Source organism: Elephantulus edwardii, unplaced genomic scaffold, assembly GCF_000299155.1.
Source record: "Elephantulus edwardii isolate Elephantulus edwardi_28Jun2011 unplaced genomic scaffold, EleEdw1.0 scaffold00185, whole genome shotgun sequence".
NCBI classification, from domain to species: Eukaryota; Metazoa; Chordata; class Mammalia; order Macroscelidea; family Macroscelididae; genus Elephantulus; species Elephantulus edwardii.
In genome coordinates, this window is record NW_006399935.1 from 5,445,812 (window position 1) to 5,458,995 (window position 13,184).

Here is a 13,184-nt window from a genome sequence, read left to right on the forward strand (position 1 = left end):
CAGTCAGGGCTGTGAGCTCCTGGGGCCAGGGCCACGGGGCCCTGGGGGCCAAGGCTGTGAGCTCCTGGGGCCAGGTCTGTGAGGCTCTGGGGCCCGGGGCTATGAGATCCTGGGGCCTGGGCTGCAGGGCCCTGAGGGCCGGGCCTGTGAACTCCTGGGGGCTGGGACTATGAGCTGCTGGGGCCTGGGCTGCAAGGCTCTGGGGGCCCAGTCTGTGAGCTCCTGGGCCCTGGGCCACGGGGCCCTGGGGGCTGGGCTGTGAGGCTTTGGGGACTAGGGCTGTGAGCTCCTGGAGCCTGGGCTGTGACGTGCCGGGGACCCTCCACTCCCCGTACATCCCATGCTCAGTCGCACGTTCGTGTTCAGATTGTTTTTCCTGGCAGAGTGTATGTCCCGTGGCTGCTGTGACAAGTCACCAGAAAATGGACAGTATTCAACCATGGAAGGCTCTTTTGTCACTGCTCCAGATACCACGGCCAAAATCAGCCCCTATTGAAGATCTGTCCAGGGCTGGCCCTTCTCGGCCACTTCTCAAAGCTCGTGGCCACTGCATGCGGGTTGCCTCGTCCTCCCGCCCACTCTGCCCTGTGAGGGTGTGTGGGGCTGCATTTGGGGCTCGCCACAACCTTTTGGGCCCCTTAACGTCACCCGCCTACAGTTCCTCTTTGCCATATAAGGTGACATTCATGGCCTTTAGAGATGAGGACATGGACATCTTTAAAGGGGCTGTTAGTCAACCCTGAACGTATTGGTTGAAGGACAGAAACCCACTGAGCTAGATAAGTTACAGAAGTTGCCCCTCATAGTCTGACTGCTGGGGTGTTCTCCATACTGCAGCACCTATGAGCTGAAGCTGGAACCTTCTAGAACTCAGGCGCCTGCTCCGTGGACACCCCTCCACATGTTGCGTACACCTTGCTGCCTGCTGCTACCTCCACAGCTCCCCACGTCTCACAGCTTCGGTTCCTGCCTCAGCAGAAATAGCTTGCTGTCTCCGAACCAGAATCCCAGGGCAGGAAGTCAGATTGGCCAACCAGCGGCAAATGCCATTTGACTGTCAGATCTTCATCCAGTCAGCTGCTGTCTGGGATTGGAGGTGGGAGGATCCTCGCTGTCTGTAGGAGCACTGAGGGCCCATCCTGGTGGTGAGGGTGGCTGCCCACAAGGGGGTGTGGGCGTGACTGAGCCCCCAGCCCGGGAGCCATCGAATCTGCGGAGCCCCCGCCGCTCTTCCTCGGGCTGCCTCTTCAGTCTGCCTCAAATCATCAGGGCCACTGACACCGACGTCATTTCACATCCGTCTCAGGCCACCTTACAGGACTTGTGTGTGTGTCAAAGACAGTGTACTTCAATTGACGCTGGCACCTGGGGGATGCTAGGTGGGACACACAGGCCGCATGAGGCCCCAGAAGCTGCCCTAGGCCTCCAGAGGCCGAGGCTGGGTCAGGAAGCCCTGCTGCCCTCCGAGGATGTCCTAGTGGGGATGAAGTTGCCACCTGGGCCTGTAGGCTGAGCACCGGCTGGGCCAAGCAGAGCAGCTTGTGTGCCGGCTGTCGACCCAGGACTTGGACGACAGGCTCTGAGACTGCACCCTGCGTCCTCACCTGGGCCAGTGTTCCCTTCTGCCGCACACGAGAGTCTTCTGTTGGTGGGGGGACAGTGGAGGTGCAGACAGGCCTCACACACTCAGTATTACTGCTAAGTAGGAACCAGGTTCCTAGCAGCTGGGAGGAGACGATCTGTCTTTCTCCCACAGAGCAGCTGGTGTCAGGCTGCCTCTTTGCTTGGAAGAACCACCACCCCCTCGCTAAGCCATGTGCCCCTGCTGGACTGTGGCTGGAAGTGTTTGCTCAGCTCAGGGCTACCTGCTGCCCATGGGCAGGGGTGGAGGCCAGATTGGCAGTGAGTGGGTGGGTGTGGTGAGGAGGGGACGGGAGGGTCAGCAGCTTTTGAGCACTGCCCACTGCCTCGTGTGGTCTGGGTCCCACTGTCACCAGTGCCACCAGCAGTGCATGCCAATGAGGTGTCCCTCGGGCCGCTTGCTGTAATCACTTATTAATCCACTTGGGAGAGGTGGCTACTTGGCCCTGGCACAGCCACCATGTGACTTCCTGTTAGGAAAATGCCGCCTGTGTTCCTGGGAGCCCCAGAGGCCAGGCCTGTCCTGGGCAGAGGCCATAGCCGAACGCTGTCTGCTCCCCCAGCCTTTCTCAGGCCACACCAGGCTGCTTGGCAAACCCTGGAAACGTGCTGTCACGTCCACTCTCGTGCAGCGTTGTGCACCTGTCGACCACCTTCCATCTCCAGGGCACGTGGGTCGTTTTGGAAAGAAGCCCCTCCCCAGTCCCTGGCTCCAGGAGCCCACTGTCTGTGGGTTTGCCACCTCTGCTGCTTCATCTTAGTGGACTTAATGTGCCATGTGCTGAGAGGGGCAGTGCCAATGGGCAGGACCACGTGGGTACCCCAACCTCGATGGAGCAGGTCAGCCAATGGCGCAGCACACCCCGCCACTCATACCTGCCTGCATGTGTCCAGACAAGCTCAGGAGGAAGCCCATCGGCCCAGGGTCTGCTGTTAACTCGGGGGATGGAGTGGGACAGGGGAAGTCAACTCCTGGTGGCCCCATGTCAGTGAGAGGACAGCTGCACTCCATAGGGTGACCAATGGCTGGGTTTTCAGGCGTAAGTTGCCAGGCCTTCCTTCTGAGTGGAGACCAGCGCTTCTGCGAGCAGCTGAGCACATTCAGTGTTTGCAGCTGTGAGTGGAAATGGGACAGATGCTGCTGGGCGGTCACCAAGGGTGCGGCTGTCACTCATGGGAAGGGGCACATGAGGAGGGCTCGGAAAGAGACCCCACGGACAGAGCCTTCCTCCTCGAGCGGCATGGAGAGCAGGAGAGGGACGATCACGAGCCTTCCTGACCAGTGTCGCCTTCCTGACCAGCACGAGCCGTGCTGCGTGTGGCTCCACACAGGGGACGGGAAACAGGCATTCCCGGAGCTAACCGTCCTGCTGCTGCATTAGGGTCACTAGCTGGGACGCTGCCGGGCGTGAGGCTTCCACGTGGTGTGGCCCCACACCACACAGCAGCGTGTGGGTTGTGGTTCTTGCTCTCCTCGCGTTGGCGGCTGCAGACACTGCATATTTGAGCTCCTTGCAGCGCTGTCGCAGGGCGTTCTGTTGCATTCAGAAGGCTGCCGTTGGTTGCTTTTCAGAAATAGCTCACTATGCCTGCCTTCGCCATCCCTCATAGTCTGAATGTTGTGTTGAAACCTGCCCACCACGGATGGTCTTGGGGCCATTTGCAATCTCAGTGGTGTTGCGTCTCAGCAACATGTGAGACTAAAGCCCGCCGTCCTGGCCGCTGCAGCTGTTCCTCTGTGGCTCTTCCTCTCCTTTGCTGACCGTCTCCTTTGCCAAATGTGATTTTATCCTCCATGATCTTGGTCCCTCCCTGTAGCTTAGTTAAACATGTATGAGATAAAGCCCAACTTTGACAAGCATGTGAAGTGATTTAAAATACCATGGTCAGGGTCAGGCACACCTTAGTCCTCAAAGTGCCATCTTTGCTCTTTTACACAGTGGAGCGGTCTTTAGGGGAATTACCCAGTGTCTGCACTATTTGACCTCTTGACTGCTGCATCTGTGAGCATTGAACGTCGCTCCAAGTAAAATGGAATGAAGACTGGCGATTGCAGTTTCTTCTCTATTTATCACACTATGACCTACTGGTCCAGTGGTGAGGATTTTTGTTTTCTTTACTCTGAAGTGTCATTCATACTAAAGACCACAGTCTTTGTTCTCCATCTGTAACTGCTTCGTGTCCTCTTTTCTTTTCAGCCAGCAGGATTGTGTCATTTGCATGTTGCAGGTGGTTAATGAGTCCTTGTCCCATTTGCACACCACGGTCTTTATGTGTTGTCTTTGAACTGTTTGCTCAACACACAGATTAAGTAAGTGTGGTGAAAGGATACCCCTCATCCACACTCTGATGTTCGAGCACCCGTGTTCCATCTGAATGGCGGGCTCTCGCTCTACCTCTGGGCTCCGCAGGACCACTAGTGTGTGTGCTAGAATGCCCGTTCCGTACAGGCTCTTCTGGAATTTGTTATGATTCGCACAATCTGATGCTTTTGCACATTGCGTGCAACACAAGTGCACATCCGTCTGGTATTCTCTGCCTTTGGTCAAGGTCAGTCTGACATCCGCGATGATCTCCCCCTTCCCACCTCCTCTTCCACGTTTCTGGCAGTTCCCGTTTGCTTTTGAAGTGTCTCCCACCAGTGTTATTTGGACGTCATATTCATGAAATCAGCGGAGAGTGTTCGCCTCTGGGTCACTTTTCTTAGGAAAGGTTATCCGTAGGCATCTCTGAGGTTGTTGCCAGATAGCCGTGTCCACGTTGCCTGGTCTCTGTGCATACACCCCTCTATTGCATCCACTGGTTGTAGCAGCTCAGCTGGTTCCCCTGTCGGTTCTCACCACTGCCCCATGGTGGCTTGGGTCTGTCTCAGTTCTCTGTTGGACGCTCCCTCGTCTAGTGTTTGGGTGTTGCCAGCTTTTTGGAGCAGTAACTCCATAGAGTCTACTACCTGTTACTTCATCTAATCCACCTGACATCTTCTATGGGCAAGACACCATTATCCTCATTTTGTAGGTCAGGTCATGTGAAATCAGGGGTTTTCTTCTGGGCTAATTCTGCCCTCAGGGGACACTGAGTGAGTGAGGTGTGGAAACCTTGGTCACAGGCAGGGAGTTGCTACTGCTGGTGAGTGGGCAGAGGCCAGGGCTGCTGGTCCTAGCTTACAGTGGCCACAGTTCCAGCCCCTAGGGTCACTAGCACCAAGGTTGAGAGCCCTGGCCTGTTACCTGTTTCCCAACACCCCTCCAGATTTCACGACAACTCTGACCCTGGACCACTTTGTTTCCTGACCTTTGCTAAGCTTGACAGAGAAGAAGATTTGAGCACTAATTTTTGTTCCCAAAGGGAAGAACTTGCTCTGCTTTTCTCAAGCTGAGAGACTGAAAGACAAATTGGAGCCTCCTATTGCAATATTGAAAGATGCCATGAGCAATATATTGAATGACCCAGAAAACATCAAAAGAAGATGGAGGGAATACACAGAGTCACTGTACCAGAAAGAACTGACTGACACTGAAAAATTTCAGGAAGTGTAAGGAGGAGCCAGTGGTAATGAAGGAGGCAATGGAAGCTGCACTGAAGACACTGGCTAAAGCAAAAAAACAAGGCCCCAAGAGTCGATGAGATGCCAGTTGACTTGCTTCCGTTAACAGATGCAGCCCTGGATGCACTCACTAGTCTATGCCAGGAAATTTGGAGGTCAGCCGTCTGGCCAGCAGATTGGAAGAGGTCCATATTTGTTTCTATTCCCATGAAAGGTGATCCAACTGAATGTGGAAGCTGTCAAACAGTATCACATGCAAGCAAAATACTGCTGAAGATCGTTAGAAAACAGAATAGAGAACTAACTGCAAGAAGTTCAAGCAGGGTTTAAAAGAGGTTATAGCACCATGGATAGCATTGCTGATGTGAGATGGATCCTGGCTGAAAGTAAAGAATACCAGAAGAATGTCAGTTTGTGTTTTGTTGACTGTGAAGAGGAATTTGATTGTGTGGATCATAACAAGTGTGGCTGAGAACAGCAGCAATCCCAGAGCACTTAATTGTGCTCATGCAAAACCCATACCTGGACCAGGAGGCTGTTGTACGAACAGAGCAGGGGAACACGGCATAGTTTAAAATTAAGTGTGTCAGGGTTGTATTCTCTGTTCATACCTATTCAGTCTGTATGCTGAGCAAATTGTCTGAGAAGCTGGACTATGATGAGGAGTGTGGCATCAGGATTGGAGGGAGACTCATCAATAGCCTGTGTTAGACAGATACAACACAACCTTGCTCACTGAAAGTGAGGATTTGAAGCACTTGTTGCAGAAGATCAAGGATTGCATCTTTGGTATGGATTGTATCTCAATGTCAAGAAGACAAAGATTCTCACCATTGGACTGATAGGCAACATCACGATAGATGGAGAGGAGATTGAAATGGTCAACAGCTTCGCCTTACTTGATCCACAGTTAACACCCTAGGTGTCAGGAAATGAGACACATTGCACTGGGAAAATCTACAGTTAGGAACTTCTCCAAATTGTTGAGGGGTAATGATGTCAGTTTGAGGACTAAGGTGTGTCTGATTCCCCTTCTGATTACTTGCTTTGCATCTGAGAGCTAGACAGTGAATAAGGATGACAGAAAAAGAGTAAACGCCTTTGAGCTGTGGTGTTGGTGAAGAGCTCTGAGCATCCCATGGGTGGTCAAGAGAACAAACATAGGTTTTGGAGAAGGTGCAACTGAAGTATTCTTTGGAGGCACATATCTTGTGCATGTTGCTAGGAGGTGCTGTCCCTTACAGAAGAACATGATGCTGGCAAGGGTGTAGGGTCGGCGAAGGAGAGGAAGACCCTCAACCAGGTGGATTGACACGGTGACTGTAGCAGTGGGCTCTTACCTGTCAGAAAGAGGGAGGATGGCACAGGGTTTGTTCACAGGGTCACTATGAGTCGTACTTGACAGCACCTAGCAACAACACTCTCGTTCCTACTCTTTTGTGGAATTTCTTAGTCTCTTAGAAAAAGGCGCAACCAAAGAGCCTAAAGCCAGAGCTGTCGAGTGGATTCTGACTCCCAGCTGCCCCCCGGGGCCTCCAACGCAGTCAGTCTTTACAGAAGCAGACCACCTAGTCCTTCTGTCACAGATCGGAGCCAACAACCCTTCAGTTAGCACAATGTTTAGTCCACCCACTGTAGTTGGCTGTGTAGGGGAAGCTGCCTGTTAGGTGCCGTCCAGTTGACTCTGCTGTGACTCAGCGACTCTGTGAACAACTGAACCTCAGCCTGTAACAACCTCCTCATCTCTGACATGCCCGAGCCCGTTGCTAGCGTCCCTGTGTAAGTCCATCTCATGAAGGGCCTTCCTCTCTTGCTGACCCTCCATCTTTCCTGGCATAATGGGTTTTTGCCCAGGGCTGGGCCCTCCTGAGAACACGCCCAAAGTGTGATATGAAATGGCCCCTTCCTTGCCTCTGTGTAGCCCCTGGAGGCACTTCGTCCTGCACGTGAATGTCCCAAAGGTGGGAGAGCTGACTGCTGACAAACTTAAACCCAGTGACTTTTGAGGAGCGCCTGGCTGGTGAGCTAAGGAAAAGTTTGGCAGTTTGAGTCCCACTAGAGGCCCTTAGGAAGAAAGCCTGGGCTTGCTTTGAAAACATTTCTTTAAAAAAAAAATTAGCCGTTAAAAATCCTATGGCACAGAGTTCAACTCTGACATGGGGTCACTGTGTGTCACGCAGAGCCCAGCTCTGACACACAGGGTCACCCTGCGTCACGCAGTGACATCATGCATCATGCAGAGCCCAGCTCTGATGCAGGGTCACCTTGCGTCATGTCAGCTCAGCTCTAACGCAGGGTCGCCGTGCGTCACACAGTCACCGTGTGTCACGCATAGTCACCATGCATCATACAGAGCTCAGCTCTGATGCGGGGCCACCGTGCGTCACGTGCTGTCACACGCGGGGTCACCGTGTGTCATGGTTTGACAGCCGCCCGCCTTTCTGGAGAGGGAGCAGCCAGTCACCTGGCAGAAGGTCGAAGAAGCGGAGGAACAAGCTCTGTGCAGGCAAAGGGAGCCTCCCCGCCCCTCTCCCTGGGCCGGCCGGGCTGCAGGGCCTCTGGGGACGTCCTGCCGTCCCGCGGGATGAAGCCCAGCCCACAGCATCCTGGGGTGGCCGGCTCTCCCTCCTGTGGGTCCTCGGGCCTCCTGGGTGGAGTTTCGGCAGTGGATCCGTGGACCGACCTTCCTAGTCTGTCTTAGTCTGGAAGTGCTGCTGAAACCTGCTTAGGATCAAGCCTGTGCCGGACTCCACCACCAGGCGCCTGCTGCTTGGGCAGAGGCTCCCCGGCTGGGACTCGAACCCACATCTCCACCATGAAAGGCGAGAGTTCTCCATTTGTTGTTGTTGTCAGGTGTCTCACGTGGAGTAAAAATCAGGGAGACCCTGTAAACAGTTGATCTGAGCCTTGTCCGTACCGTCCTCACGGCCTCTGACACCCCCAAGCCCACTGCCACATCACCGTCACCTCTCCTGGTTGAGGGTCTCTCCTTTGCCTTCCCTCCACCACCCAAGCATGACGTCCTTCTCTCAGGAGTAACTACCCCAGCAGGTGCCCAGAGGCCGTGAGACAGAGCGCTGCCTCCAGGGAGCACCTGCTCCGAGACTTCTCTGTCCTTTTGACACCTCCGTCTGACGCATCTGTCTGTTCTCCCCTCAGGGATGCCTTATGGTAGCCGAGAGAATTCCCTCCTCTACTCCGAGATTCCCAAGAAGGTCCGGAAGGAGTCCCTGCTGCTGCTCTCATGGAAGCAGATGCTGGATCACTTCCAGGTGAGCTGTGTGTTCTGGGTCAACGAGGGCACGTGGTTCCGGGAGAGCCAGGAGTGCTGGGCCAGGACTGCACCGAGCAGGGCAGACACTACCAGGTGAGCTGTGTGCGCTGGGCCAGGAACCAGGCAGGACACATGCCACCAGGTGAGCCCTGTGTGCTGGGCCAGGAACCAGGCAGGACACACACTGCCAGGTGAGCTGTGTGTGCTGGGCCAGGGACCAGGGACCAGGCAGGACACACACCGCCAGGTGAGCCCTGTGTGCTGGGCCAGGGACCAAGCAGGGCAGACACTCTACCAGGTGAGCTGTGTGCCCTGGGCCAGGGCTGCTCCCTGCAGGATACATGGTTCCAGGTGAGCTAGTTACTCTGGGCCAGGGCTGCGCAGAGCAGAACACACACCACCAGGCGAGCTGTGTGCGCTGGGCCAGGGCTATGCCAAGCAGAGCACATGCCACCAGGTGAGTTAGGTGTGCTGGGCCAGGCCGGGCCTGTGGTAACCTGAGCACACAGTGTCTCACAGAGCCAACACAGCTGCTTCCGCCTGGGCCCTCCCACAGCCAGGCAAACAGGACGCCCACCGTGACTCCCCAGAGAGGCTGCCGCCGGTGGTGCCAAGCACAGAGCTGCAAGCCCCCCCATCACAGCACATGTGGTCAGGGGTCACTTACCGAAAAGATACCTTACCCAGCGCATCCTGTAGTTCTAAGCTCGCCCCTGACGTTCACGGTCACTTGCGCTGAAGCCTTTTTATAGAGACTGGCCAAGTTAACGTCTTTCCAGGGAGAAGAGAGTCTGGTTGTGTGGACATCCCCTGCTGTGAGCCGCATCCCTCCCGGGGATTCCTGGGCTGTCCTCTTGAGCAGGTCTTTTCTCCCGCAGAGAAGCTGATAGGTTTGAAGTGCTGACTTTTCAGTTAGTAGCTGAACGCTCACCACTGCACCCCACGGCTCCCTAGGGAGGTGGTTGTAGCTATCAGGTGCTGTCAAGCTGGGCCAACAGAGGTGACCTGTGTGCAGCAGGACGCAGCCCCGCTCGGTCCTGCCCCACGCTCACCCACACTGACCAGAGCGGCCCCCAGAGCAGTTTGTCTCTCGGGGGGTCGTCCTCCCTTTTTGCCGACCCTCTGCTTTACCTCATGTGAAGTCCTCCAGGGCCTGTCCCTCCCAACAGCATCTTCACACTGTGGACACTGAAGTTTCACCATTCCCCCTTTTCTGAGGGGCACGCTGGCTGAGCCTCTACCTGAATCTGTCGATTCTTCCAGAAGTTCATGACACACTCAGTGTTTTTCGCCAGCACCACAGTCCAAAGGCATCATTAGTCTTCCTTATTCATTGTCCTTCCTTACTCATAGCTTTCACTTGCACATTTAAAAATACCTCCAGCTCACTGCTGAGGGAGTTGATTTGGCTCATAGCTGTGCCTCCACTGGTTTTCAAAGGCTGGGACTCAAAAGGGGGCAGACTGCCCTGCGCGCTCTCGAAGTGGCTGGTGGATTTGAACTGGAAACGTGCAGTCTTTGGGTAGAAGAGGAACCTCTATGGACTCCGCCACCATAGCAGCCTCACATGTGCACAGTGGTTGTTCTGTGCCATTGAGTTGGAAACAACCCAAAGCTGACCCTCCAGCGAGTTTTCAGAAGCAGTAAATCATGTGATAAGATATTGCTGCTGCTTCTCCTATGGAGCATGTGGTGGATTTGAACCATGTGTCTTTGGTATTGCAGCACAGCTTCTTACCACTAGACCACCAGAGCTCCTAGTCCACATGCATATTAGATCCCTGAAAATGTCTTGATTGGGGTCAGGTGCACCCTAGTCCTCCAAATAACATCCTTGCTCTTTAATGCTTTGCAGTAGTGTTTTGCCTCTGCCTGTCATCCTTTGTATATGCAGTGCCTGTACTGGGGTATGCCATGCGTAGAAAAGAAAACAGATTGAAGGCAGAACTGGGAATTCATGAGAAAATGCAGGAGCCCCGCCCCACCTCCCCTCTGCCATCCTGCAGTACCATCCCCTGTCCTCCCAGCGCTGTCTCCTCTTTGAGCTTCATCTGCTAAGTGGACCATTTTCCTCCGATCGAGGTCAGAGGCCTTGGGGAGAAGGTGCTCTCTGATGTATGGGTCTCGGTTTGGTTTTTGTTTGTTTTCATTAATTTTAATGAAAGTTTACAGAGACTTTGGATTTCCATTCACTCACTGTTGCACTTTTCTTCCTGCCCAATCTCCCCCTCAATTCGCTCTTCTCTTTGAAAAGTAAAAGAAAAATACTTTCATGGTTTTATAATCCCTCCCCCCAGGTCCACTCCACTATGCAGCCTTTCTTCTGGACTCCTGTCATGATGACAATACCTAATCCTATATCCCTTTTAAACAGTTTTCTCCCTCATCTGTTTCAATGCAATATACATTATTTATCCCATCTTTCTCCGTCTCCCCCCCAAGCCTGAATGTCAGTCCTGTTTTACAACAGTGGCACCATGCAGTATTTGTCCTTTTTGTGACTTGAGATATTACACTCAGCATAATGTCCTCCAGGGTCACACATTTTGTATAATATCTCATGAGTTCCTTGTTTTTCAACGCAGTGTAGTATTCCATTGTGGGAATACACCACAGCTTCTCTATCCATTTGTTTGTTGATGGGCACTTAGGTTGTTTCCAGCTCCTTGCTATTGTGAACAAAGCCGCGATAAACATGGGTGTGCATGTATCTGCTTGGATGTCCGTTATGGTCTCTTTGGGGTATATTCCCAGTAGTGGTATTGTGGGGTCAAATGGTATTTCTATTTGCAACTTTTTGAGAAAGAGCCATACCGCCTTCCACAGTGGTTGCACCATTTTACACTCCCACCTACAGCGAATAAAGGTTCCAGTTTGTCCGCAACCTCACCAGCATTTGTTGTTTGCTGTCCTGTTGAATTTTGCTACTCTTACTGGGGTGAGATGATACCTCATAGTTATTTTGATTTGTATTCGGTTTGGTTTTAATTGTCAGCGTTTGTAGCGATGCTACACTCCCACCCCATCTGCCAGCACTGCGGAGTCCCAGCCCCTCATCACGCAGCCTGTGACGACTACACCTTTTTCTTATTCCCCAGATTGTAATCTTTTCTTTCCTTTTAAACCCAGTGGCCTTCAGAAATCTCTGGAGGCATATCCCTTGGAGACTTGCGCTGCTAACCTGTAGGCCACATCTCTCCAGTAGTTCAAATCCACCAGCCTCTTCAAGGGAGATGAGCAGGCTCCCCCTATGCACTTTACAACCTGAGAGACCCTCTGGGCACCGCTGTGCCATGACGACATGGGTTTGAACGACTCAGATGACTCAGCTGTAGGGTGCCCCGCTGGCATGCAGGGTGCGACTCGGACTGGGGTCAGGTCGTGCACCTGCGGGGGAGGGAGCCCGGTCCCGGGAGCCGACACCCGCAGCGGCCGTGTCTGCGTGGACTGCCTCGCCCTGAGGTTGGGCACTTTGCTGGCAGAGGACGGCGAGTGGGGAAGTGAGAGAGGCCCCTCCTCGCTTATTGTTGGTGAACACTGCTTTTCCTTTTTGTGAAAACACGCAGAGCGGGACAGTTTCTGCCTGTGCCGCTCAGCGACCTGGCCTCGTTCCTCAGTTTGTGTCCACAGTGTCCTCTGCCCTTTGGCTTCACTGCTGTCCGTTTGACCCTGTGTGTGTCATCTTGTCAAGGAACGCTGCTGGCACAGTGGTTAAGACCTTGGCTGCTAGCCTAAAGGTCGGCCATTCAAATCCACCCAGCGGTGCCAGGAGAGAGACCTGCCATCGGCTCCTGTAGCGATCGCAGGTTCACAGACCCTGTAGGGCAGTTCTGCCCGTCACGTGGGCCTGCGACGGTCCCCCTCTGCCTCCAGGTCATAGGGTTAGGGCTGCCCTGTTGTTGCCAAGTGTCTTTGAGTCAGTCCCAATGCAGAGTGACCCTAGTGAGTGACCAACTGCAAGGTGGAAGGTTCGAATCTGCCAGGCGCCCCACGGGAGACAGGTACTCACCTGACGTAAAGACTGACTGTCCCAGAGCCCGGTGGATGGTCGGTAGAGCCAGGATCGGCTCCACAGCAGCGAGTCTGCTTTGGGGTTTTATCTTCATGGGATCAGATCACTGGCTCGTTCTTACCCAGAGCGGCTGGATATGTTTGAACCACTAACCTTTAAGTCAGCAGCTGAGCTGTTACACCCTCAGGATGGATGGACAGGGACACAAACACACACACACTCACACACACACAGAGCCTTGCTCACCAGAAACTTCCCTGGGTGGGGGCTGGTGACACACACGCCAGGGTCTCACACACCCCGGTGAGACCCCACGGAGGGCAGAATCCCTGGGGGCTGAGCAGGGGGTCTGTCACCCGAGTGTGTCGGCTACAGCCCCTCACGCGCCCCCTGTGCATCCACAGGCCACGCCTCACCACGGTGTCTACTCCCGGGAGGAGGAGCTCCTCCGGGAGCGGAAGCGCCTGGGCGTCTTCGGCATCACCTCCTACGACTTCCACAGCGAGAGCGGCCTCTTCCTCTTCCAGGCCAGCAACAGCCTGTTCCACTGCCGCGACGGGGGCAAGAACGGCTTCATGGTGAGGGGGCCGCGCGGGGAGGGGATGTCCTCGGGAGGGGGTGCCCTGGGGAGGGGACTTTGCAGAGAGGGGCACCCTGGGGAGGGGGCTGTGCAGAGAGGGGAGCCCCGGGGAGGGGGCTGTGCAGAGAGGGGA

General features: G+C 54.4%; 1 protein-coding gene across 1 annotated transcript in view; it reads left to right on the forward strand.

The window, feature by feature from the left end:
- Positions 1-8,346: 8,346 nt before the first annotated feature.
- DPP9 (dipeptidyl-peptidase 9) overlaps positions 8,347-13,184 on the forward strand; it is a 35,479-nt gene continuing 30,641 nt past the window's right edge. The window contains exons 1-2 of the mRNA XM_006896382.1: positions 8,347-8,457; positions 12,876-13,049. Coding sequence (XP_006896444.1) covers positions 8,347-8,457; positions 12,876-13,049 — 285 coding nt within the window. The remainder of the gene's footprint in view (positions 8,458-12,875; positions 13,050-13,184) is intronic.